The sequence below is a fragment of the Uloborus diversus genome, chromosome 10 (genome assembly GCF_026930045.1).
Source record: "Uloborus diversus isolate 005 chromosome 10, Udiv.v.3.1, whole genome shotgun sequence".
Taxonomy (NCBI): domain Eukaryota; kingdom Metazoa; phylum Arthropoda; class Arachnida; order Araneae; family Uloboridae; genus Uloborus; species Uloborus diversus.
The window spans coordinates 66,762,385-66,789,496 of NC_072740.1; the positions used below are offsets into that span (position 1 = coordinate 66,762,385).

General features: G+C 32.7%; 2 protein-coding genes across 2 annotated transcripts in view; one reads left to right on the forward strand and one right to left on the reverse strand.

Annotated features, from left to right (window-relative positions):
- Window positions 1-27,112, forward strand: part of LOC129231417 (gamma-aminobutyric acid receptor alpha-like) — a gene marked incomplete in the record, with an annotated part of 271,263 nt that overhangs the window by 138,987 nt on the left and 105,164 nt on the right.
- On the reverse strand, window positions 14,426-15,475 carry LOC129231037 (histone-lysine N-methyltransferase SETMAR-like). Its single transcript, XM_054865285.1, has one exon. It carries the CDS (start codon window positions 15,473-15,475, stop codon window positions 14,426-14,428), a length of 1,050 nt encoding a protein of 349 aa, XP_054721260.1.

Here is a 27,112-nt window from a genome sequence, read left to right on the forward strand (position 1 = left end):
CATGTTTTTGTGCGGTCTTTTTTGTGTGCATTTTTTTTTAATGCGGTGTATGAAAATTTAATTCAGATTGCGACTCAATTGACGAAATTTTTTATAAAACAAAGGTGAGGTAGTAACTTCAAGTGACGACAGGGGCACCCCGATCGGAGGTTACTGTGACCTAATAAACTTTTCCTTTTCGAGAAATTTTGTCTGGCGGTTCGACAAAATTATCATCACTTGGTTTATTTTGATTTTGGTTAAAGATAGTTGTTTTGTAAGTTTTTAGGTTATTTTCTACGTGAGACTTTTTTATGCGGTCCCTATCCACCGCATACAAAAAATATTTTCAAATGTGGCGCGAAAACAAATTTTTATAGCTACTCGTGAAGTGTTGGGCGAATTTTTTCGTACGATTTTTTATGCGGTCCCTATCCATCGTGCAAAAACAGGTTTGGGTGTAATTCTTATTTCATTAAATGTTTGAGAAATCATTTCAAGCTGAGGTCCTGGATTTAAGAAAAAAAAAATTTTTTTTTCGTTTTTTGGAAACTATTTACACTTGAAGCAGATGAAACATTACTATCAATCGGAAGAAATGAATAGTATAGAACTAAAATTATGTTTCGTTTTCATCCTGAAATTGGCAAAATTTTTAAAACTTTATGTGAAAACTTCGTTATTTATCACAGATTAGTAAAATCAGCATTTAAACTTATCTAGTATCAATTAGGGTATAAAAACAAACAATTACCACACGTAGTCGTGATTTTCGAAAAAAAATTACTGGTGAGTAAAGATTAGTAGAAAAAATGACTTTCTGGGAGTACGGATATTTCTAAACAATTGTGTAGAAAGTATCATTGTTTAAAGATGCCACTTCGGAAAAAGTTGTTTTTCAAGTTAAGAGTTGCACTTTCCTCTCCAGCAGGTCTACTAATGTGACGTAACTGGTTTCATTTTCTTTTAATTATCATGTGGAAAGTTACGTAAAACATTTAGTATAGAATTTCACTTTCCTTGCTAGATTGTAAAAAAATATGTAAGGTTACCAGGGTGTAACGTTACATAAACTCAGAAGTGTGTAGCATCATCGTTTTAAAAACTCATTGCTAGAGGAACCTTGCACTATGGTTTCAGTAGAATTCAAAGCGCATGCGTAAAGGTCAGAATCGACGTAGAGCTGGTAAACTCTTATCAGCCAAACAAAAACTGTCCTTGGTGGCCAAGCGGTACAAGTCGCGTTGAGGGTTCAGACACCACTAAGGTCATTACCTCTCTTAGTGTAATAAAAATGTCATGTTTGTATATATAAAAAAAATGTATATTAAAGTTATTGGTGTATATGTGAAAAAGCATGAACTTGATAAATCGTTCAAGCAATTCAGATGAAAGCTTATTTTTTTCTAAAGTGTAACCTCAAGCAATTTCTCTTTAATCATACAGAAAATTATGGTGTAACCTTGCGCAGAAATGACTGAGACGTTACGCTATAGTTAAATTACCATGGTGCAATCTTTTACAAGCGCGTGTAACCTTACATCAGTTATATCAGTTAAGTGCCAGACTCCAGAGCAGTGGAGGCAGCTAAGCTGCCACCGGTTATATGGAGAAGGGTAGCACAAAATTTTTTACAGTGTATTTCGGGTGTACTGTTTAGGTCTTTTCATTCTGCTCATACATGCTATAGTCTAATGTATAAGTCAATGGCAACATCTAAGTTCAGATTTTTTAAAGATTAAATTCCGATGCAAATTAAATGTCAGTGTGTTCATACACATTAGCGAACAATTACATCTAATTAAAAGATAATTAAAAGAAATAAAATAATATAAAAAAGGATTTCCAAAAAGAACTTTTAGAAGTATGTTCAAAATTTTTGTTAAAAATATTCAGTTTTTTAAAAACATTTTTGCTGCTTTCAGAACTTATTTTTTATGCCTTTTTAAGTGTCGTATCCGAATACTGGATTAAAACACTACATCTTTGGTAAAAGTAAGAAATTTTGACTAAACCACAGCATTTCATAATGAGTCACTCAAAATTTTTGTCTTATAACGAGTTAAGTGGATAACTAGATTCCAATATATTTTTTGAGTCAAGGCACCTTTTCAAAATTAAATGCTTCCCACAACGCTCTTGTCTAAGAAAAATTATAGACACACAGGAAAAAAAATAAAATTCATTCGAACATCTGCTTTTCGTCGACTTTATCGATACTGCATGTAGAAGAAACTAAGGAGATTTGACCTACCTCATCTTTTTCTTATTTAGATATTTGAGGCAGGGAGAAGCAAAGTTATATAAGTGCCAAAATTAAAAAAAATTGGAGATAACCAATGCTAGTGGCAGGACATCTTCCCCTCTGTAAAGATAGTATACATAGCTCTCTTAGTTGCTGCTACACAGCATGATCTAGAAAAAGTCTTTATTAATGGCTACCTAGAATTGGCACTTAATACACGTTTTACTCGAAACAATAAATCATCCACGTTCATTCCTTTGCTTCTCACTGCCTTATTTATTAAACTCATAAGCATCATATGGTAACATGATATCAAGTAGAACCAAAAATTGTTTCTTTTAGCCATTTTGAACTAGAATCAAGGAGCATTCGTGCGTAATAATTTTTTCCAGACTTTTTTTTTGCAATTTCATTTTTCCTGTACTATTTGCCATTAACATACACAAAAGCAAATTGAATTATTTATGCTCTCAGATTAATACACACATCAAGGTATTTTGAGAAAACCGTTTCTCAGATGACTTTCACACTTCATTGCATTAAAAGATGGGGATCCTTTCATATCGGGAAACACATGTCTGCAGTAATCTTTGAGCAAATAAAACGTGTTATTTCTTATTTTACTTTTCAATCACTAATATTCAATTCACTTCATTAAGTTTTGTATGGTGCGCGTACTTATGATTCGAAACTTAAAAACATTATTTCACAAATAAGCATTTCTTTTTTTTTCTATAAAATTAAATGCAAATGTTTGTCCAAATCAATTTTAGAGACTATATAATATTGGATTATTTTAACTTCTCATAAAAATACATTGGCTAAAGTTTTCAGCGATTTGCTTAAAAGTCCTTCGAGAAAATCTTCCCTCAGGTGACTTTCACACTTCATTGGATCGGAAAATGGGGTTCCTTTGACATCCTGAAACGCATGTCTGCAGAAATCCGCCATCTTTGTGCAAATAAAACGCGTTATTTCTTATTTAACATTTCAATCACAAATATATTCATTCAATTCACTCCAGTAAATGTAGTATGATGTGTATACTTATGATCCTAAACTTATAAACATTATTCCACAGCTAAGCATTTCCTTTTTTTTTTCGATAAAATTAAATGCAAATGTATGTTAAGTTTTTTTTTTTTGGAAGGAGGCCAATTTTTCTGTTAGAGAGCTAATATACAATCGAAAAGATACTTTGCTTTAGTTTGAGCCTTTTTGGTTTCCCTATATTGCATTTTTCGCAAAATCAATAACAGAAAGCAGAGTTGACGAAGTAAACACTTTGCTGTGTTGACTTTTCTATATTTGAAACCACTTCGTCTATCAAACGCCAGATTTTTCCGTTTCCACAATGTAAATACAAACTAGAGGCGGCGAAACAGTTACGGGTTTACATAGAATGGATAATATGTAAAATATTTTCAGTTTTAGAGAATACATTATTGCTATTATGATATTGGATTGTCTTAACTTTTTATAAAAATACATTGGCTAAATTTACAGTGATTTATTTCATATCTAAGAACTGCAGAAAGTATTTTATAAAAAACTAAGTGCACTGCCCGGCGTGTAGAAAAGACCAATTTTAAGACTGAACTTCAAACTTAAGACTTCTTTTTAGATATTTTTTTTTAATTCCCAAAATTTAGTTTACTGTTATCAGTACGTGCAAAGATTCATTTGTACAGATATTCTGGCGAAAGGAATTTATTACTTATCATTTGGCTGTCTGTGATTTATTTTCTCTTTTAATGTTTTTAAAAAAAATCGTATTTTTTGTTGTTGTTAAATCTAAACTTATCTACATAATTGCAGCTGTTATTGTGAATAGAACTGCATGTTAATAACATCTTCAGTTTTGTATTTTATTATTTTTTTTATTAAAAAAACTATCTTCGTCGCCCGACGTTACACGGTCTGCCTCAAAAATAAAAGCGATGTCAAGTGACACATGTCCAACCCTCAGACGTGAATAAAAGTTAAAAAAAAGGAGTGAAGTTGATGACAAGTTAATAAAAAAATCTTGAACTGCGTGTTTAGTAGGGTGGGTCGATTTTGACTTTTTTTGAAATCGAAAACGCCTGTGGTGGGGAAAGTTGTGTATTGGCATCAAATGCTCGCATAAAAAATTTTTTGGAAATCAAAATATGTTTAGATCCCCCGCCAGCCTCCTAAAGATTGAACAAATATGTAAAAATTGACATTTTATAATTTTTTTTAAATAAATCTTATGTATAATATTTTTAATCGCCTGTGGTGGGAAAAGTTGTGCATTGACATCTAATGCTCATATAAATTTTTTTTTGGTAATCAAAATATATTTAGATCCCTCACCAGTCCCCTGAAATTTCACCAAGTATGGAAAAATTGACATTTATTATTTTTTAAATTTCTCATGTTTAATTTTTTTTAATCACCCTTAGTGAAAATGATTGCCTAGTAAGATTCTTCACTCATAAGTAACAATAATAATAATATTCAAGCTCCGCTCAACCAGTGAAATTTGGAATATTTTCATAATTTTTAAAATCTTGACGTTTTAAAGCAAAAATTTTATCCAACACTTTTTGTTGAATTTAAGCATTTTTTATACATTACTTTTCTATAATAACACTATATAATTCGTTAAGATTAAAACTTAGGTATAAAAGATTAAATTACTGGAAGTCCGTCGTCGCAGTTTTACAGCAGCTCTTCGCTCATTTTCCCAAAGTATTAGGGGAAAATGAGTAAGAATTCACCTCCGAGTTTTTTGTAATAAAGAAGTTTTACACCTTATACATTGCTTTGTTCTCAAATTTTGGCATTAGTTTTCGGGAAGACAATGTTGTACGCGTAAAGTCATCATGGCGTGTTGCTTCACAAACAGATAAAGCTGCTTCTATCACCAACCTAACTGCTCTTTCTACCGCTCGTGTATGACATGGTAAATTCCACAACTCATTTTCAATAACGTCACCCGTTTCAGCTACTTTCTCAAGTTCCGCATTGTTTATATGTTTGGTGAGTGGAGGGTCTGTAAGAACACAATTTTGCCAATTTACCAATTCTGTATAGTCTTTGGCTCGAAAATTTAGAGGTGGAATGATAAAATCACGAACAGTTTCATTAATAAGAGTTCGGGCCTTCAGGATTGTTCTGTAGCCTAATTTTCTTACTGAGGATCGCGTGCCGTTGATCATGGCTATTAGCAGGTTTTCTGGATAACCAAAAAAACCATTTCTTTATATAACAGGGTCAACTACTGATTTAAGATCATCGCTAAGATATCTTGAGTAGTGGATAACTTCCCAAAGATATTGTGCACCGGCTGTGCATGAAGGCTCAGTTTTAATCAAAAACCAAACTTTTGCATACATTTCTATAATGTATTCTACATTAGTCCCTATTTCCAGCGATGACTCTTTTGTAACAACGTACAAACGAAGTACTCTGTTTGCTGTTGTGAGTCACCTAGCATGAAATAGCTTTCCTGGTGATTTGATGGAAAGTGATGTTGAACAATTTCCTGAACATATTGCTTGACATATTTGTTACAAGTATTTTTGGTCAGTGCCAAGTCCGTCTGTATCAACTGTTGACAAATCAAAAGCGATTTTTTTAAAATTGACAATTGGTAGTTGCTTACATGTGCGAAGAAGCTTCCGTATAGGACCACTATATGTAAAAGGACCTGTTGTAGTGCTTCCATCAAGATGCCGTAACAGATAGCGTAAAGGTAGCTCATTGACGTGCAATTGACAAATGAGTCACTGCAACGGCCTTTTTAGATGCAGCTCAGTCTTATTACACCACCTTTCACACCAGTATTGACTGCTGTTCCATCTGATCCTAATGCAGTTAAATCCACAGTAGATACTTGGATTGTTTTTAAATAGTCTAATATGCTTGATGACACTTCATTCGCTGTACCAATTCTTCTGCTTTGAGTTTTTCGACACGATTTCTATTTGGTTCATATATGCTTGGCTAAGTGCCAAGAACAGGCGAATTGGCAGACTGGGGTGGGTGATTTAAATAGTTTTATTATATCACAGAGAAGAAGAAAAATAAGCACTCGGAGGAATCACACAATCTGTCTCTTTGACAGTTAAAACTAAGCAGAAAGACCAAAGAAAAAAGGCAAAACGTGCAATTTCAGATTCCCGGCAGGGGTGGTATATGCAATATGATATGATTATTAATTTGTTCGCAAACAAAGGGTCTTACTATTTACACCACAGGTGATTAAAAAAATACATAAGAAATTAAAAAAAAAAGTTTTAAAAAAAGTCAATTTTTACATATTTAGCGAAACTTTAGGGACCTGGCAGAAGGTATAAATATAATTTAAGTACCAAAACATGTTTTTAATGAAGATTAGATGTAAATACACAACTTTTCCCACCACAGGCGGTAAAAATATTATACATAAGATTTTTTAAAAAAAATTTTAAAAATGTCAATTTTTACATGTCTGGCCAAACTTTAAGGGGCTGGCGGGGGATTTAAATATATTTTGATTTCCAAAAAAAAAATTTATGCGAGCATTTGATGCCAATACACAACTTTTCCCACCACAGGCGTTTTCGATTTCAAAGAAAAGTCAAAATCGACCCACCCTAGTGTTTAGCAGTGTAGCATGTTATCTTCGTGGTATTTATCAACTCATTGTAGGGGATATTTGAGCAACTAATTTTCCGAGGTATCGCAGTAAGTCCTGTTATGGTCATGAGATGTTTCTGGTGATTGTATTCACTCAAATATTTCACTTTTCATGACTTTTTCAACTTGATTTCGTCGGAGGAGACAAGTATTATAACACACAAATAAAAATAATTCACATATGCGCTAACAAAAAGTCTTACATAAGTTCTGAAACTTTGATATCTCATGCAGAGTGCAGATTCCTTGTTAAAACCGAAGCGAATCTCTTTTGTAATTTTTTAAAGGAAGATTTCAAGTTTCTATTTCCCTGCAGATGTTTATATTCAGATTTTTATAAACTGTATCAGAATCAAATTACAAAATTATTATTAAACTCAAAAAACTATTAATTACAATTTGTAAAAGTTAGCACGAATTGTGTCAGAGTGGAGTATACCTGTTGTATGGTTAAAAATATGAAAAAAGGAATGTAATAGTAAATAAATTAATAAAATAAAATGATACATGCTGACCCGTGCGAAGCATTTGCGCTCGACAGAAGAAATTTAAAAACCAGTTTTTTTTTCCAGTAATTTTTAGAATAACATTGAACTGATGACTTGTTTGTTTAATTTTTGCTGATAGCAGTGAAAAAATCTTTAAAACTGCTCTTCCTTTTGAAGTTTTATGAAGTATTAAGGAAGGCTTAGCGTAGCCACAACACTATTTAAAAAAATATATATTTGCTGTGTTTTACCGTGTTAAAATAAAGGTATCAATGCAAAAACACAGTTGTAGTTTAACATCTTGCCCCCAATAAATTAGAATCTATATTTATGGAAAATTGGATTAAGATTCAACTGAGAAAGAATAATAATTCAAAACTACATTTTCTGCCCCATGGGAGAATACCATGAACTTCGCGTTATTAGTATTGCGTTGGTATTTTTCATACGAAATGAGTTACTGGGCTTCCATGTCAAGATACTATAAGCTAAAGCAATGAGCAAACGAGCTAATGTGTGCATCACATGACTTCCTTTTACACCAGTTTAATGATAGTAATGCGTCGGAGTAAGCAAAGAATCTCTTTAAATGTTTTCACCCCAAGTTTGTTGCGAACCGAAGCAAAGAAAACCTTTTATACATATATACAGTGGCTCCTAAAAGTGTTCGTACACAAACGACTTTCAATTAAATTGGACCCTATCCTTTGGTTAGAATTAATATTTCGAAATAGGTATTTAATCATAAGATCTATGATACATTTTAAACAAAACTACATGAAAGTTTTTAAAAAAATACAGTCGACTCCCGCTACAACGCGATCCGACTTACGCGAAATGGCTATAACGCGAATTTTTCACGAGTAACGAAATTTTGAACTAAAGCGAATTTTTCGCCCAAAACAGGAATTTTTTTAGAAGGAAGTATCAGATTCGTTATTTGCTACCAACTATTGATTTCGTGAATGTTATTACGTCCCTTTGAGCATCACTGACAGCCAAAGTTCCCACGCCAAACTAGTCTATTGCATCAAATAACCATAATGGCACCTAAGTGTCACCTTCATCTAAAGTTTGAAAATGTGAAGAAAAAGAAAGTTTCTAATAAAATTTTTTAAAAAAATCTAAGATTCTCGATATGCTTGAACAATTACAAAACATCGAAGGTAGCGCGACAGTAAGTATGAGTGAATCTTCCATATGTACAATTAAAAGTCAAAACAAAAAGATGTCCGTAAAATTTTAGAACTTAGTCTCAATATTGTAGCTTGCAGAGCAGTCTAGTAAAGTAAAAATTATGAAAATAGAAGCTACGCACGCTCTTGCATTGTGGATTAATAAAAAGATCAGGTAGAGGAGATGTAGTCACAAATTAAAAAGGTTTAAATAAATTGTGAAGCGTATTTAAAAATGTGTTAGATAAGAATAACGATCTGATCTTGGAGCATGAATCATCACTAGTATCCTCATTTTTTAACTCTTAAATATTGCTACTCTATCTACTGTACAGTACTATTTTGTGCATCATTTTAATTTGACTGCATGCAGTCATTTTAATTTTACTGCACGCAGTGTTGTTTTAGTTTCTATATTTTATTCCTATTGGTCATTCATTTTGTGCATCTTAAGTATTTCATGTTGAATAAGTTTTTTATTTTTTAAATACAATAAAAGTTCAGTTCTTTATGGAAGAAACTGTAATGGTTAAAGAATGCTTTAGAGCAGTTTGAGGGGTGTTTATAAGTGCCTAAAAGTATTTGGTATTCTTTAAAAAATTTGCATGCATATATTTTTCCACAACGCGAAATTTCAACTTGCACGAGGAGTCTTGGAACGTATCCCTCGCGTAAGTCGGGACTCCACTGTATTAAAACTTATTTTTTTAAAAATCGAAAATCAAAAAAGTGTCGGAAATTTTATCTCACAAAAGTCTTCGTACACTTTAAAAATGTTTATACATTGTTGAACATTCTAACAGTTTATTAAGTTATTATTTAATAGAATAACATGCAAACGTTTGGGAATAGATTTCATTTTTTTTTTTTTTTTTTGGCGTAATTTCCGAGCAAGTGTTCAACCACACTTCGAGTCTTTCTGTTTCTAGCTCTATTTTCGTTTCAAAGCCGTATTTTCGTAATCTAGCCTTCAAATATCTTTAAATATGTTACATTAAGTTGTGGAGATTGAGGGGGTATTTTCTAAACTTTAGGACAATATTCGAGGCACTAGACGCAGACGTTGAAAACCGTGTGCTTCTTAGCGTTGTCTTGCCAAAAAACAAAGTTGCTTCCGATAACCAAATTTTTGGCTAAGAGTTTAAAATTTGTTTTTAAAATATTTAAATAAACATAGCATGATTCATTATTTCATCAAAAAATTCCAAACTATCTAGTCCTGATGCTGATATGCACCTTTACATCTTCACCGTCCTGATTAACTGGTCCAACTAAGTTCTTAAGATTAAATTTCTCATTTTTTCTTCTATTTACAATTGTGCAACAATTTAACCAAAAAAATGTTTAATTCATTTTTATCTGTAAGTAAGACGTATTTCCAAAACGTTTTGAGTTTATTTATCATTGATTTTGGGACGAAAAGTGTAAGCTTTCTGCTTTTCGCACGGCTAAGAAAATTTCTGCGGGAAAAGGTACCGTGTAATCTAGCTAATCAGAGAACTTGGCGAACAATTTTAGGTGAAAATTAAATGTAAAAATTGTCATTCAACTCTGCAGAAACTTTTACAGAACTCAAATGTGTATTTTTCATATTTTTTTTAACTGTAAATCTCCGATCACGCTTTGTTGACTTTGCCAGTTGACCTTTTCTTGCCTTGTTTTCGATCCGATTCCTTTCTTTAAATCATTTTATCAAGCACTTTACTATAGAATTGAATAAATTAAAGGGACATTTCAAACCAATTTACCGCTACTGTGAGGAAAAAATTCAAATTTCGAATGCTGTTTGTGGTTTTTACGAATACCAGCCATTTTAAAGTATAAAGCACATTAATAAGGACTAAATTAACAAAAAATTAAAGCGAAATGATTTTTAAGCGTCAACGCAATGCAAAAATAATAAAAAACGACGCATAATAATTTTAACCATGAATTTATTCGAAAATATTTGAGTGTACGATGACTTTTGTGGCGTATTATTTCTCTGTCTCTTCGTTTTTTGACCCATTTCAAAAAGAACATCCATCAATATTTTGAAAAAACTACAGGGTTTTATTAGGAATGACATAGGAATGATGTGGAAAAATATTGGACTTTATATTCAAATTCAGTTTCAAGTTATTTTGGTTTTACTAAAATATTTCAAAGTTTACGAACACTTTTGGGAGCCACTGTATGTTCCCAATATTGGCAGTTTTAATGTGATTGAATGGTTAACTCTCCAAATTATGCCAAATTGAAACCAGATTAGGCGACAAAACTTGGCGACCAAAAGCTTGGCAGGTATAATGCCAAGTGTTTGCGAAATCATAACACCACTTGAGTTTGCATTGAAATTAACAATGATTTTGCCCCAAAAAGGTGTAAAAGACCCCCTTTGGAACATTCACATGCAACCAAAATGGGAGGTGCACAACTAGACCCCACTAGGAGTCTACGTACAAAATGTCCACTTTCTAGGACATACCGTTTTTGAGTTATGTGGAATAGCACATACGGACGTCATGAGAAAACTCGTTGTAAATAATTTGGGGATCGTCAAAATGGATATTTCGAGTGTCTATACGTTCGTAGGCATATATCCACGTGTGGGCGGGTTGAAAAAAAACTCAATATCATTCGTCGGAGAGTCTTCTCCCAAGAGATTCGTCTTCTCTTGGAAATGCTATCTATTGAGGCAATGAACTGTTTTTTTTTTTTTCGACACAACAACCAAAATGTGCATTGTCTCTATTTTTCGCCGAAAGTGGTAAACAAAAAAACTTTAAAATTATACCTTAGTTATTAAGTTCAACGAAGTATTGAGAGAGTTATGGGTTGTCACAAAAAATACCTTTGAGAAATAATGTATGAGATTAAATAAATGATTTGAAAAGTAAGTTAATTAGTTTAAAAAACAATTTAGAGAAAAAAATACAAAAACAAAAAATAACCATTACAGCAAGCAAAATAAATATACATTTAAAATTAAATGCATTAAAAACAAATAATACATTGAAATAAATAAATGAAATGTATTTTTTCCTTAGATAGTTAACAAAAATTAAAAACACGAGGTAAATCCCTGAAAAAGCTCCGGAGTGGATAATTTAGTAAAACGTGAATTCCAAAACGCGGTTTTATTCAATAACTAAGGAAAGCTACAGTAAAAATGTTTCTACTCTTAAAGCTGATGATTTTGGTGAATTTATAGGATTAAGAGACTCGAATATGAAATAGTTGAAAGCTTTTAAAATATGTGGAATTGAGCTATTTCCGGAAATCATTAAAAATAACTGTGTCTCGATCGAATTGAAAAATCGATGAGTTTATCTACCGGTGAAGTCTAAAAAACTAATCATTTGTTCTGATTCGAAAGTTTAAAAAAAAGGGCAGCCAGCTTCAAATTAGAGAAAGAACTCTCGAATACTTACCGAATTGCGTCGTCTGCGTTTATCTTTTGTATTTAGTGAAATAAACGTTAAAATGTTGACCATACTGGGTAAGAAATGGTGTTATATAAAAATCTTGCTATATCTAATATTCGTTTGAAGTGATTTGCTTCAATAACGTGTGACGCATAAAATAAGCTTTTAAATCAATTACTTTCGAATAAAATATAAGAGCTCACCGAAATATTATTTATTTGAAAAAAGTACATATATCTGTGGATTTTGCTATTTTATTGTTTAGACATTTTAAACTGATTACAAAATATTATTATAGTTGACTAGTCGACCCGTGCGGAACTCCGCACTGTGCTTCAAATCGTTTCATAAGGCATTTCTCTCTTTAAAAATTTCAGAAAGAACATTATAAAGAAGACCCGAAAAAAGTAAACGGAAAAACGTAAGCGCACAAGAGAAGGCATGAAATTTGAAGACATCAGTAACAAAACCTCGTTAAATACAACGTTGTGATAATTTGATCATCGCTCACCTTTTGGTTGTACATATTTTCAATGCAAACATAAATATCATTAAAAGTGTGGCTGAAAGACTCGTGAAAAAGCAGTGATTGTGCATATGAAAAAACAGGTTGTGGCAAATACAGTGGTGCCCATGTGAGCATCTGACGGGAAAGAAAGAAACATTTTTGGCACGGATTCGAACTGGAGCCATTCTGATTAACAGCACGACACTCCAACAAACCTAGCAATTGCGCCTTCCTTTTCGAATGCTATTTATTGAAGGAATGCGCAGTAAAAAACACCCAAAAAAAAGCTTTCCCCCCCCCCCCAAAATAATAAGATCATGCGTCTATGTTTTGTCATTAGCCAACATGGTACGATTCAAAATTATTCGTAAAGCAGGGAATTTGGTTAAAGAATGAGGAAGATCTCACGTAGCAATTGAAACAAATATTCTAGAGAAGTAATAAATTAGATTGAAAATAAGTGTTTTTATTTTTGAATATTGAACTATTTTCCACAGCAGGCTGCTTTAACCGTTCCAGCTTAAATGCCCGCACATGTTTCTCTTTTAATTGAAAACTTAAAATTCAAAACAAAAACCAGTTGAACTGAGTTCATTTTTTAAGTGTAATTTTTCGAACGTAGATAAAATGTTTTTTTTTTTTTCAGCCAAAAGCAGAGCAATAGAAAATGATTTCTTACTAATGAAATTGATAATAATTTCAATGTTTTATATCGTATTCGAATAAAAAATTAAATGTTTACTGGATGAAACTCGTAGTTTCAATTTGGCGTAATATTTTTTCATTTGTACAAAATGTCGAACACTGCTATTAGAAAAATCTACATTTCAACATACAATGAAAATGTTTTTCTGCACAAAAAGGATTCCCTTGAGGTAAATCTAATACTTTTTATGCTTACAATTTGCTTAGTGGTCTGGACGGAGTCAAAGCTTTAAAAAAAAAAAAAAAGGGAAAACACCCTTCGATTAACAGTCTACTTATCCGAATGATAACTGTAGCCGGCATAAAGGAGTCGAAACACTAAGTAGCATTCCCACTGCATTTATTTTATTACGTGTGTTATCTGTTGTATGTTATGAGTACATGTAATGCGTAATATTAATCTAAATTTGCTATTATGTCGGACAGCCCGAGCTTGCCAGAAGTTCAGTTAGTTTATAGCCGAACACTCTTCCGAAAAAAACTTATCAATTTAACCGAACAACTAAGTCCAGTGCTTTTAAGCTTTATTTAAAATCATACACACACACACACACATAATTTTATTATTTTTTTTTCTTGGCGAAAGCGACGCAAAAAATTGCAAAATTGTATTAGAACTTTGCTTAAAAAAAAAAAAAAAAAAAATCTGCATAAGAACTTCAGGCTGCATCAAGGTTTTACAACAGCAAGGGGCGTTTCCGAAAACTTGATTTTTCGACCTTAGTCTACTTTTTGTCATTAGCTGGCCTGATAAATTTTAAAATGAGCGGCGAATAATATATAAGATAAAATATTGAAGAGAAGTGTTTTTATTTTTGAAATTTTTTACAATTTGTTATCGCAGGCTGCTTGAACCGTTATAACTTAGCTGGCAGCACGTGTTCATTATTTAACAGCACGGTTAAAATGCAAAATAATTTGAACTAAGTTTTTTTTAAGCATAGCTTTTCGATTGTTGTAAAAATGTGATAGGCTATTTGCTTTTCACAAAAAGAAGAAAAAATGGAGTTTACCCTTCAAATTGAGGTAGTAATTTTTTTACTTGTACAAAGAGTCAAAAATTCATTAGCAGAATCTGTATTTCAATACACGATTTATTATTTTTTTCTGAACAAAAAACAATTTCCATTGTAGTCTGAAATCTTAAACTTAATTCTTATATATTCGCTCACATTATGCTTTAATTTTCTTAACGGAGCCAAAGCTTATATACGAGGGCGAGTCAAATGAAAGTGAGCCAATGCGAATATATGACAAAAGGAGTACTTTATTTAAAAGTAATCACCATGGGCATTTAAACATTTGTCCCATTGACTAACGAGTCGCGTGATTCCATTCTCATAAAACTCCTTGGGTTGCTGCTTCAAAAATTCTGAAACTGACTCCTGCCCCGCATCGTCCGACACGAATCTGGTTCCCTTTAGGTGTTTTTTCAATTGCCCGAAAATGTGAAAGTCGCAAGGCGACAGGTCGGGGCTGTAGGGCGGATGATGCAGCGTTTCCCACTTGAACTTCGCCAGTTTTGTCTTAATCACATCAGCGACGTGGGGACGGGCATTGTCATGCAGCAAGATGACCCCATTCGTCAATCTTCCGGGTCGTTTGTTCTTGATAGAGACACGCAGGCGATCCAGCGTTTCGCAATATCGGGCACTATTGATAGTCTCTCTAGGTTTAGCAAATTCGATCAGTAATGGCCCCTGACGATCGAAAAAAAAAGTCAACAGCACCTTACCTGCGGAGATGACGGCCTTTGCTTTCTTTGGGGGTGGCGAATTCAAATGTTTCCACTGTAAGCTCTGCCGGCGTGTTTCAGGCTCGTAGTGGTGGCACCATGATTCGTCCCCTGTCACAATTGCAGTCAAGAAGTCGTTACCCTCATTGTGATACCGGATCAGATGAGTCAAGGCAGCGCCGAACCTCTCTGTCTTCTGGCGGTCGTTCATAATCTTGGGCATACATTCAGCACACAAGAGCCGATAACCGAGATGGTCATGAATTATGGTGTGAACCGAACCGTGACTGATGTTCACATGCTCTGCCAGTTCATCGATGCTTATCCTCCGTTCTTGTCTAATCAGCTCATCAACCTGTGCAATTGTGTTGGGGGTGATTGCACGGTGGCTTTGGCCCGGTCTTGGATCGTCTTTGCAACTTTCACGTCCTTCTTTGAACCGTTTGCACCAACGCTTCACAGTGGCCAATGAAATGCAATGTTCACCGTACACGGCAGCCATACGGCGACTAATTTCGTGTTGGGAAACACCTTCAGCAGTCAAAAACCTGACCACACCACGCTGTTCATCTCTTGGAGCGTCCATTATGTCACGAACCGATTTCAACCCGGATTATGGGAACATTAAAGAACTATTATCCTCACACTTACGTATCACTTTTGTAAATGAGGGTTGCCTGTGTGCTGCGCGCATGCGTCGCGGTTAATGGACTGAGCCATTATTGCGCAGGGTAGGTTGGCTCACTTTCATTTGACTCGCCCTCGTATATAAAAAAAAGCCTTACGATTTAGCGTAACGATGCATCAAGTTTTCATAACAGCAAGGATCGTTTCCATCATTTCTTCTACTCCCTCATATTTGTTATTCTTTGATATTAATTGTTCGTGTAATGCGCGATATTTATCTAATTTTTTGATGCAGATTGTTCGGACGTAGGCAGGAACACGCATTCTCCTGGTTACCAGTCGAACGCTCTGCCAATCAAGCTATTCAGCTCCGTCGATCTCACTACAAGTTAAAGTTATGAATTTAACCGAAAACTTCATTCTGGTTCTTTAAAACCGGTTTTTTTGACAGAAAAATCAATTTTTAGACCGTGGGTCTATTTTTCGTCAGTAGCCTGCACGATTAGCTTTACAATAAGGTATAAATCAAAGAAATCGATCAAGAATTGAGGAAGATCTCGCGTAGAAACAAAAAACAGGCTACAGAAATAATATATAAGGATTCTTTAATAACTTTTCCCGTTATATTTCGCTGAAAAATGAAAGCTCTAGTTCGGAAGTAAAAAACAATCTATTAATTTCATGATTTTCCTCAGTAGGATATTTCAATATTTACTAAATTATCTATGTTTTGCATCACTTCCTTTTCTGGTGTTAAATTATTATGCTGTCCACTATTTTAATCTTTTCTGACGACATTTTTCTCCCCTGATAATTGCATTTTATAATGGGCATCGGTTCATGGAGCATTTTATCCTTTAAGATTGTGAAGTAATCGAATATTTTACTCTAAGCTCTCATTACACGAATTCGATAATATCATGTACTCCTAAATTAAGCTTGATAATTAATAATAAAAATAATTATGAAAAGCAAATGTGCGTCTTAGCCGATACCGTAAAATGTTTGTATTTTGTTGAGAAGTGCTAAGCATTACAATATGATCAATGTTTTTTTTTTTTTTAAATTTCCGTTTTTTTAGTAGATAAAACCACCTTTTACCTTTGTACCACACGTCAATCAAAATATATGAACATCTTCCAGACGACGTTTTTTAATACGGGAGGAAATCGAGGTGAGCCGAGAATGAACAAAGTTTTCAATTTTAGAAGTCGAGAGAAAAGAGAATTTGTTGACTAAGTTTTTTCTATTTTGAAGCTTATATGTTAATCCACAGTAACAAACTGCAGGCTTTACTTGAGTTATTGAGCATAGTAAGTGGGGTCTAGGTGACTTGTTAGAAATTACTATTTTATGATGGTGTTATGCATGCATAAGTCAAATTTACTGTTTTAAATATTGACAATAATGATTCATTATTAATTCAATGCTCGAAAAGTTTCTGTTAATAAGAAATGCACTGTTTTCATATTTTATGTGGCTCTTTTAGCATATGTAAAATGAAGAAAATGCATTTTGTTCTTGTTTTGGGGAAAACAAAAACAGGTGAAATCTAGTATACAAATAACAAAAAAGTGAGCATTCACAAGTGGTAGCTTTATCGCAATTATTTCAAAATTTTAATGCGAACAATACGGTAATTAAAAATTTCGTCGTGAATCCTTAACTATTTATAACATCGATCGGTAAATAGTAAAGTGAATGAAAAAATGCTCTCAAAATTTACATAAACGCTGTTTTCTTTAAAAGCCTTTCGATAGATACAACTTAATATTTTCAAAGCATCAACCTGTTTTCTTCCAAAGCTGAAAACTACTTCGGAAAAATAAAACTAACTTCCTTCGTTAGTGAAATTACCTTATGGAGCTTTTCTCGGTTTTTCTTTCTGAAGACAAATGAGCTTTACGTTTGTTTTTACTCCTCCTGTGAAAGTAAGTTGAATCTTCGAAAGATTCAAATTTTTGAAGTTTTCAAACCAATTTCTATGAGCGTTAAAATTTCCACCATGTAGTTAGGGTATGTTTTTCAATCAAGGAGATTCCATTTAATATATTAATGATTGATATAGTAGACGTTAGCTTTATTTTGGCTTTTAAGGAAATGAGCGACAATAATATCATTTAAATATGAATGGAAAATTATTAAATAAGCTTTGTGGCACAATATGATTAAATTGAAAACCAACGTAAACCAAGCACAAATTCTGTGGACAATACAGCATATAGTTATTTCAAGGCTACAATGGAGCCTCTTCATCCGTTCAAAAAACATTTAAAAAACCTTTCTGGCACACAGCCAGAAAGTCATGATAGAACTCAACTTCTTTGTGCTGAGTTTTTTGCTTTGTAAGGGGTTCCATTGTAGTCTTGAAATTGATATATGCTGTATTTTCTTGAGAATAATCTTGTGCTTAATTTACGTTTTTTAAAAAATTTTATCATTTAACTAATAGTTAAATGTACGATAAATGACTACTTATGGATACACAAACAGTGTGGGCCGGTGTGTCTTGTATCACTATCAACTTTGTAACCGATATTCCGGGACCACCATCAAGAACAACCCCAGCATATTTTTTCCGAACATAAGTTTTTATCTATAGTGTAATTTATAATGATAATGCTTCTCAGGCACTAATTGTGAATTTTCTTTGCATTCAAGTTTTTGATGTGTCAATCGTTCTTTAGAATCTGAGATTGCCGACTTTTTTTAAAGTAATCGGGTAGCAATTTTATTGCTACGTTCTTTCTTCAGATTTTCCCCCAACATATACACATATTTTTGCTATTGATTAAGATATTTCAGCTCTTTTCAAAGTAGTCTGACCATAACTAGGCAATTAAAAGTAAGTATTTTAGTTGTGCACACATAAGACCATAATTCATTTGTTTGCCATTCTTACACAAAAATATTTTTTATTTAAAACATGTCATAAACTACATTTGACAAACGATAAACAACAAATAAGCCGTAGAATAGTTCTATTTCTTTAAATTAATTATTTATTTACGTTGTTGTTCCGACGAACCTTTTCAAAGCAATTTGTCAGTTACTTTTTTTTAATGATTGCTCAAACTGCTCAGTCACGTCAATTTCAAATTTTATTATGGATACTTTGAATCTAATTCAGCATCATTACTAATTTTTTGGAGCTGGCAACCAGCGAAAGTAACCATAAGAGGTCAAACCAGTGGATTCCCCGATTCACGTCTCTCTCTCTCTCTCTCTCTCTATATATATATATATATATATATATATATATATATATATATATATATATATATGTATGTGTGTGTGTGTGTGTGTGTGTGTGTGTGTGTAATTTGATGACAATTTCACGACTCTAGCAGGGCAATTTCTAAGTTCTGCCGACGTGTGAATTAGTGTTTCTAAGGGCTGGAACTGAAATATAACAGTTCGATAACAATCCAAATTAAGAGAAAAAACCTTAGCCATGCTTACAACTAGTTAGCCCTACTTAAAATATTTTATGAAGATAATTCAAGCTATGTTATTTGATTGTTTTTTACAATACGCAAACATGAAAACAGGCTGATGTAGATACCACACTAATTTCTTTCACACAAATTAAGTAGTTTATGTTTCTTAATTAGGGAATGGGTACATGTGTTCTTTTGCACGAGTTAAAACGAATGCTTTAGAAATGCATACTCTCTTTAAAACATTTTTCTATAAAGGTATGGTAAATATAAAAATGGGATCTTTCATCTATATAGAATCAGGAAATTTTCTTCGTCGCAGAGATTTGCAATCCCAACAACATAGACTGATATGGAACGTCTGAGGGAAACAAAAAATATTCGTCGGCAATCTCATTTTATACAGCATATATGACAAACTGCATCTAGACGCTGTTGAAAACCGCAATCTAACTTTGGTCACCTAACTTTTCACCAACTTGGCACTTTAGAGCCAAAGTGCTCTCCAATTTATGACTTGAGTTTGTATTGAAATTAGCATCAATGTAATTAATAAGAATTTTCTTGATTTACCAAGAAAACTGCAGATGCATTAATGCACCCATGTCCAAGGCTAAGACAGAATCGCAAGTAAGAACTGAGAATCTCCCTTGATGGCAATTCTAGCTTTGCAAAGCTGCTGCTATCCAATGACTGATTCTTCTCAACGGGAACTTAGTCAACCTGCACAAGCCGTAATCGAACTAAAGCCGATACACTTAATAAACACGCTCAGTCAGTCTTTAAACTAGTAGCTGAAAATAGTTTTCACATAAGTGAACGGTCTGCATTCTTGTACCTGGTATAAAATCACTAAACTTTTTTGCGAAGATACTTGATTTTACGGGGAAATAGATGAAAAACAATGAAGTCCCGAATCGTTCCACGGAAATAAAGTGAACATTTTGAAATTTCTGTACACTGTACCTTTGAAAGTGACACTCGATTTAAAAAAAAAAAAAAACTTTATTTATAGATGAGAGAAGTTCCTTCAAAATATTCAGAAATAAGAACGATTTAAATAAACAAGGTTTTTTTTATTCAGTGGAAAATTGCTCACATAAAAGAAAATATAGTTTACAGAGATAATATTAATAAGTCACTTAAAATGTATTCAAAATAAATGTAACTTGTTATAATATTTGTAAATAACAAACATTCAAACATGAAGTCACACTTATGAGCGACCCGTGTCAAACGTATCAAAAGTGAACATTTCATTGACATTTTATCTTGTCTAGAATGACACCTGATGCTTTTCCACCATTAGTACAGAGGAAGGGTGTTTTTTGCAGCAACTGACAAGACGAATCGGTCAAGAAATGTGAAAGACACTCCACACCATACACACTTACTCCTTTCGGACGATTTTAACCTTTTTTATCGATCGATTTTTGAAACATTCTGCTAGTCATCGAACCATTGAAGCATTAAAAGTTTTTGGCGCCAGTAAGTATAAATTATTTTGGAAGAAAATTAAATGATAGGAGGGGAGCGTTTTAATGATATATGATGTCTGGACATCAATAAATATCATGAAGTTAAGTCAGTGGCTAAACGACCTGATTAACGTATCATAATTTGACATTTTATTAGGAGTTTTATTGCGCTCATAGTATTTCAAATTAATATGTTTCCGAGATTTGTGAGGTTCAGGGTTACATTAATAACCCAAGTGGGCACTTACGACATATTAGTATTATTTAGTATAGCAGGTGCATTTAAATGCTTGATTGCAATATATTTAGAAGTTAAAGTTTTTCGAGCTTTTCAGAGTTGTGTATTCTGATAGTTTATTATTCAGATGTTAAAATATATGTATATATATATATATATATATATATATATATATATATATATATATATATATATATATATATATATATATATATATATATATTGAATTAAAAAAATGTATACATTTTAATTTTTAATTGAAGGTTAGTTCTGCCGTGGGCAGCTAAAGGATGGTAACTGCAAGTTTGTCATATTCAATTTTTTGCATTTTTGTCATCCATTGTAAGTTAGCTTTATGTACAAGTTTGCTAATTTAGTTTCCGCTGAAAAAAAAGCGCGAAAAATAAAGGTCTGATTCCAATATTTCCCTATTTTTAGTATTAAATCCAAAACGCGTTTCTTTAAATCTCTAGAAAACTCATTTCTGTAGATACTGCCATTTATCTGCCCATGGTGGTTGGTAAACACATAAACGACAGAGTTATGTTTGAAAATCAGTAAATATAAAGGAAGCATAAACACTTTAAAACATAAGTATTCCGATCATTACTGTTAATTTAGTTGGTAAAAACTATAAATGATATATTTTTTGCCTCATGTTTTTACCGGCTAGATGTCCTTTACACTCAGATGTTTTGGAAACAATATTATTCAGTATGAAGTTTGATGCTTTTTTTTTCAGTGATTCAGATACAGGAACCTATTTTAAGCATTGTAAGTGGAAAATTTAGTTGTGATTTTCTTTAATACGTCAACGTATCGGATTAAATGTGAGAAAGGCTCATTTTTGCAACTTTATTTCATTTTGAAACAATAAGAGAGAAATTTTAGCATGCGACGGAAGTAATGAAATTGTATTATTCGGGAGTGACGTCATAGCCTGAAGTCGGCAATCACTAAGATGCATACGTTTCACTAGTATTTGGAATTTTCACTATCTCTTTATACCAAAGGTCGCGTTTACAAAGTTACATGCGCAATAATATACTTTTCTACAACTGCGATCACTCCATACACATTAATAAATTATTATTTTCCTGCATTGATTTTGCTTTTATACTTATTTGTGCATGTATGTTTTTAGGCATTAAAATAGCTGATCTTATGACTTTATATTCTTTAAAATTGGTTCCGGTGTATATGCCGTGCACATAACAGACTAAAAAAATATTAATATTCGTCAAATAAGTCGTACCGCCGTATGCGGAACGGAAAAATCTAGCAATTAATATTATCATCATAGTATTTAAGGCAGTAAAAAAAAAAGTATATAAACACTTCTACGACTAGAAAAAAACTTTTTTTTTTTGAATCTTTGATGTGTTTTGACGTATCAACTCTTCATATCAACTCATTCATAAAAACCATTTCATCAAATTCTATTGTTCGGATTTACGCATTGAAAAAAAAAGCGAAAATTAAAAAGATATACCGAGAGTTCTTCTCAACTGTCAACCAATCAGATTTAATCAATAACTTTATATTGTTTTATCATAGCTCGATCAATAAATCTGTGCTTAATAAGTCTAAATACATTTACGACGTTATTGAACGGACACCAGCACTCTAAGTTCATTAATTTCAAAACTGATGAAAAAGTACTCAAATTTGAACGTGGATCAAAATCGCTCCGACTATGTGGTATTGAAATTTGAAACATTCAAATTCTCAACAAATACTCAAATCACCATATACTCATTTTTAAGGTATTTGTGCTCCTTTTTGAACATGTAATAATTTTAAAATTGAGTATTAACCGAGTTATGTACTTATTTTTGAGTATGAAATAATTCAGCATCCTATTTGAAAAAAATGGGTACTCATATTTAAAACAAAAGGTTTCAAGAAAATTTGAGAGCATTAATGTACTCATACTTGAAAACTTTATTTTTCATAATTAATTATTCAGTCAATCCACCATCACACTTAACAATCTACACTAAATTATGAATTCTTGATGAGTTAAGGTTTTGAGAAAATATGTTCTCCCCTTAAGATGAAATCAGATGTACATGATTACGTATGATGGTAACTGTTGCTGTTTTAAATATGGACGTGAAACTATGCATTAAAGGTTAGAAAACATACTTTCTTCACATCTACTATTTCTGTTTCATTAAAATTTAAAACAGCATAAACAAAATCTTCGAAATTATATCTTACTTGAAAATCTTATGTGTGTTTTTTTTAAGAATGTAATCAAGTGTTTTTTATTTAATCCAAGCCAATTTATATTTGAAAAATCCATCGAACGTGAAATATTTTACACACTATATGATTTTCAATGAAATTTCTAATTTTTATGTTTTAACTTAGGAAATTTTTGACATTGCAGTTTTATGAAGCAGTTAATGGAGACAGAATTGGTATATTCAGTTGTTCATCAGCTTGTGTTTTTAACCGTTGAAAAAATTATTTTTGAGGCCAAGTTAAACGTGCACCGAACACGGGGTACGTTTACGCATATTTATTTTGACACCTAACGCGGTTTTGTTAGTGTTTTGAACATATATCGCTGAAATAAATTAAATTTATTAGACTGAATAGTGTATAAAGTTGAAGCTGAAGTGGCATTAAGACAGCACTATATGATTGCAAGCTATAAGATACGAATGTGTGATGTAATTAAAAATTAAATGGTAATTTTCAAAACTAAATATCCAGAAAATACTAAAAAGTTTAAGACAGTTCGGAGCAAAAAAAGCGTCAGTGCACGTTTAGAAGTAAGAGGCAGTAAGAACGTGCGTAAAAGTGCTGCTACGTCAACGTGTAAACTTGCCCCGTCGCCAAGTTTGGAGTTATTTTTAACGTGCAAAAAAAAAAAAAAAAAAAAAAAAAAAAAAAAAAACTTAATTACATTTCTGTTCATACAAATACAGTTCTGAAAAAAAAAGGATACAATTTTGCAATGTTTTATATATTTGTTCTTTTTACTTCCTTTTACAAAAAAGGAAGTATTGTGTTCACGAAAAAATTTTAACTCAAAAATCGGTCTTAATTTCCATTTTTCTCGCCCCCGAATGAATGTTGAGTTTTCTTTTCGACCCGACCACACGTGGATATAAGCCTAGAAACCTACAGACACCCGAACTATCAATTCTAATGACCCCCGAGTTAATTACAACGAATTTTCTCGTGACGTCTGTTATGTACGTATGTATGTACGTATGTATGTGCGTATGTACGTATGTATGTGCGTATGTGTGTATGTGTGTATGTATCTCGCATCACTCAAAAACGGTATGCCCTAGAAAGTTGAAATTTGGTACGTAGACTCCAAGTGGGGCCTAGTTGTGCACCTACAATTTTGGTTGCATTCGGATGTTCCTAAGGGGGTCTTTTGCCCCTTTTTGGGGGGAAATTATTATTAATTTCGATGTAAACTCAAGTGGTGTTATAATTTGTCGAACACTTGGCGATACATCGGCAATTTTTTGGTCGCCAAGTTTTGTCGCCAACTTGGCGACAAATTTGGCGATTTTTTTTGAATTTGGTTTCAATATGGCCATATTTAGAGAGTTAACTATTGAATCACATTAAAACTGCCTTAATGGGAAAATGTATCTGTATAAAACATTTTCTTTGCTTCGGTTCGCAACAGACTTGGAATGAAAGTATTTAAAATGTTTTTTTTGCTCACTCCGAGGCACTATTATCTTTAAATTGAAGTAAAAGGAAGTCATGTGATGCAAACATCAGCTCGTTTAACTAAGCATTATTTATTCACAATAAGCATCAAAACGTTCAACTCTAAATTTACTCAATTTGGTAAAAAACAGATTATCCTTTCTGCATGCTAGACCGAAGCTCGATTGGTGCTCAAAAACTCGTAAGAGTTATAATACGTTTTGAAAAACGGGCACTGCGTAAACGTGCCCCATGCGTAAACGTGATCCGGTCTACCCTACTATACTTTGCTCAAGAAGTTGTTATTAAGTAGTGAATTAACTCCTAACTAAATGTAGTTATCTTTATTGAACTTAGTAAGGCTCTTCCTTAAAACTCAATGTACTTTTAATATTTCACATCTCTATTTTGATTATATGTGCATCTAAATAAAGCAACACTGCCCGTCAGTGTATTGCTACTCGGTTTTCTGACGACATTGCTTAGAAAATAGTCTACTTCTGTTCTAATAGTTTATATTTACTTAGGCTATCATTTGAGGATTTCAAAATGAGTTTCCTCTCATTACGTAATGCTATTACTCAAATACAATTGAAGCGCACCTAGCTAAGAAGTCTTTAATGGATTCATCAAAGCATAAATGCTGCAGGAATGGGGCCAATGCTAATGTTACAAACAAATGTACAAAACACAACTTAATCAGTAAAGTTTGTGTTAACTGAAAAGGAGCTTGTTTAAGCAATCTAAAGAAACCAACGATAGTAATTTAAGCACTCTGTTTATGCACAATAGATCCAATGGATAAAGCGTGCACACTAGAAAAGTTTCATTTACGTCGTGATTTCGATAATGCTTTTGTAAAAGCATTCCGCACTTTTGTTAAAACTTGTTTTTGTTGATGTTACAACATAACACGTGTTTGTCTTTAGGTGAAACTTTTTGAGAATTTTAATTTCATCTCTTTTCAAATGATGATGTTTCATTGTTTTGTTTATTTCCTGCTTTTTCTGGATATTAAAAACTCGTAACTTAATTTTAAATTCGGTTATTTTACATTTTATGTTTTTTTTTTTACAAACGCCGAAATTAGTCACATATATTTTTAACTACTGCCGTTTGCAAATCTTTAAAAGGATATGACCTGGTAAATACTGATGCTTAAATAATTTCCGTTTTAATATGTACAGTGTTATCTGAGGAGAGACACATCTTTACCCATGGCTAAATAATATTTTGTACTGAATTTTTTGCATATTTTTAAAAGTTTTTTATTCCATCATCTTGCTGTTTATTGTTTTAATCAATTTTTACATCTGTGGTGAAAAGTTAATGTTCTAGTGTGTTTGAATAATCACTATATATCCTACAGTGGGCAGGTAAAGAACAGTAACTGTGAATTTTTCACTTTTCATTTTTGTTTTGCATTTTTATCATCCTCTGTTCATTAGCTTTATTGTACAAGCTTGCTTATTTTATGCTGGTGAAGAAAAAAGTGTGAAAAAAAATCTATTTACAACATTTCCCTATTGTTAGGTATTGAACCCAAAATGTGTTTTTTCAAATATCCCGAAAACTCATACTGCCGTTTACTTGCCCACGACAGTATAGTTAAACAGTAGTATTATCTTTTGGGTTAAAACTTGAGTCGTAAAACAATCTCAATTAAATGATTTTTCGGCCACATGCTTTGTCAATACAAGGGAATTATGCCAATACAAGTGAATGTCTGAGGATTTTAGTTAATACTATTTGATAAATGTCATTAGAGTCAGGGTTTGTAAATAAAAGGCAAATTGTCAAAGTTAAAAAGCATGAGCTTTGAGCATGAATTAGATAAAAGTAGGAAACAACGTTTAAAAGCACAAATAAAAGTTTGAAAAGTTTAAAACGCAAACATGTTTCAGCGGCAATAGCCTCCTTCCTCAGTGCAAAGCAAGCAAATGGGATGGAACAAGGTCATGGAAGAGTTTAAATACAGAAGGGGGGAGGGGGGCAAGTAGATCTCAGCAAGTGCTGTTGCAAAATTTGACGCATCAGAATATGTAAATTTGAACCCATCGATTAAGATTGGAGAGATATGCGGAACAGCAAAAGACTCATTACAAAGGTTATTTAATTTTTTGTGAACATAAAAGGCTTCCAGAAAATCTAATTCCCTTACAGTTGTAGGTCTGCAAATAATCTTGGCCTCCGAAAAAACAAAATGATGTCCTGTGTCCCAACAATGTTTGGCAGTCGAAGATTTGCTCAGTTCCTGTTTTTAACGTGGTTTCATGTTACTTTAAACGAAACTTATATGATCGCCTTGTCTGCCCCCCGTATCCAATTTTACATTGGCAATTAATGTGATAGATGCCCCACTGATCGATTGGTTGGATTGGGTCCTTCAGTTTGGAAAAATAAAGTTTATTTATATGTCTGTAAATTACGCGAAAATGAAACTTGCTAAGAATTCTAAAAATGCGAACGGATATTCTTAAATAAAACGGTAAAATCACAAAATTTGTAGAAGAAAACCTTGTTTTGTTGAGGGTTTTATTTCGGGTTGTGAGTTCGTAAAAAGCCTTGTTAACAATTTGAAGAGGAAAACCTCTGTCAAGAGCCACACTCATCAAAAAATTCAATTCTTCAATAAGTAGGGTCTGATCAGAACAAATATTTATGGCACGGTTGACAAATGTATAAAAGGCAGACATTTTTTGCTTCATCGGATGGCACGAACGAGAGTGTGGGGGAAGACAGCAAATGTGTTA

Excerpts from the sequence above, each read along its gene's own strand:
- LOC129231037 (XM_054865285.1), bottom strand. The coding sequence starts at position 15,475 with ATGGACGCTCCAAGAGATGAACAGCGTGGTGTGGTCAGGTTTTTGACT.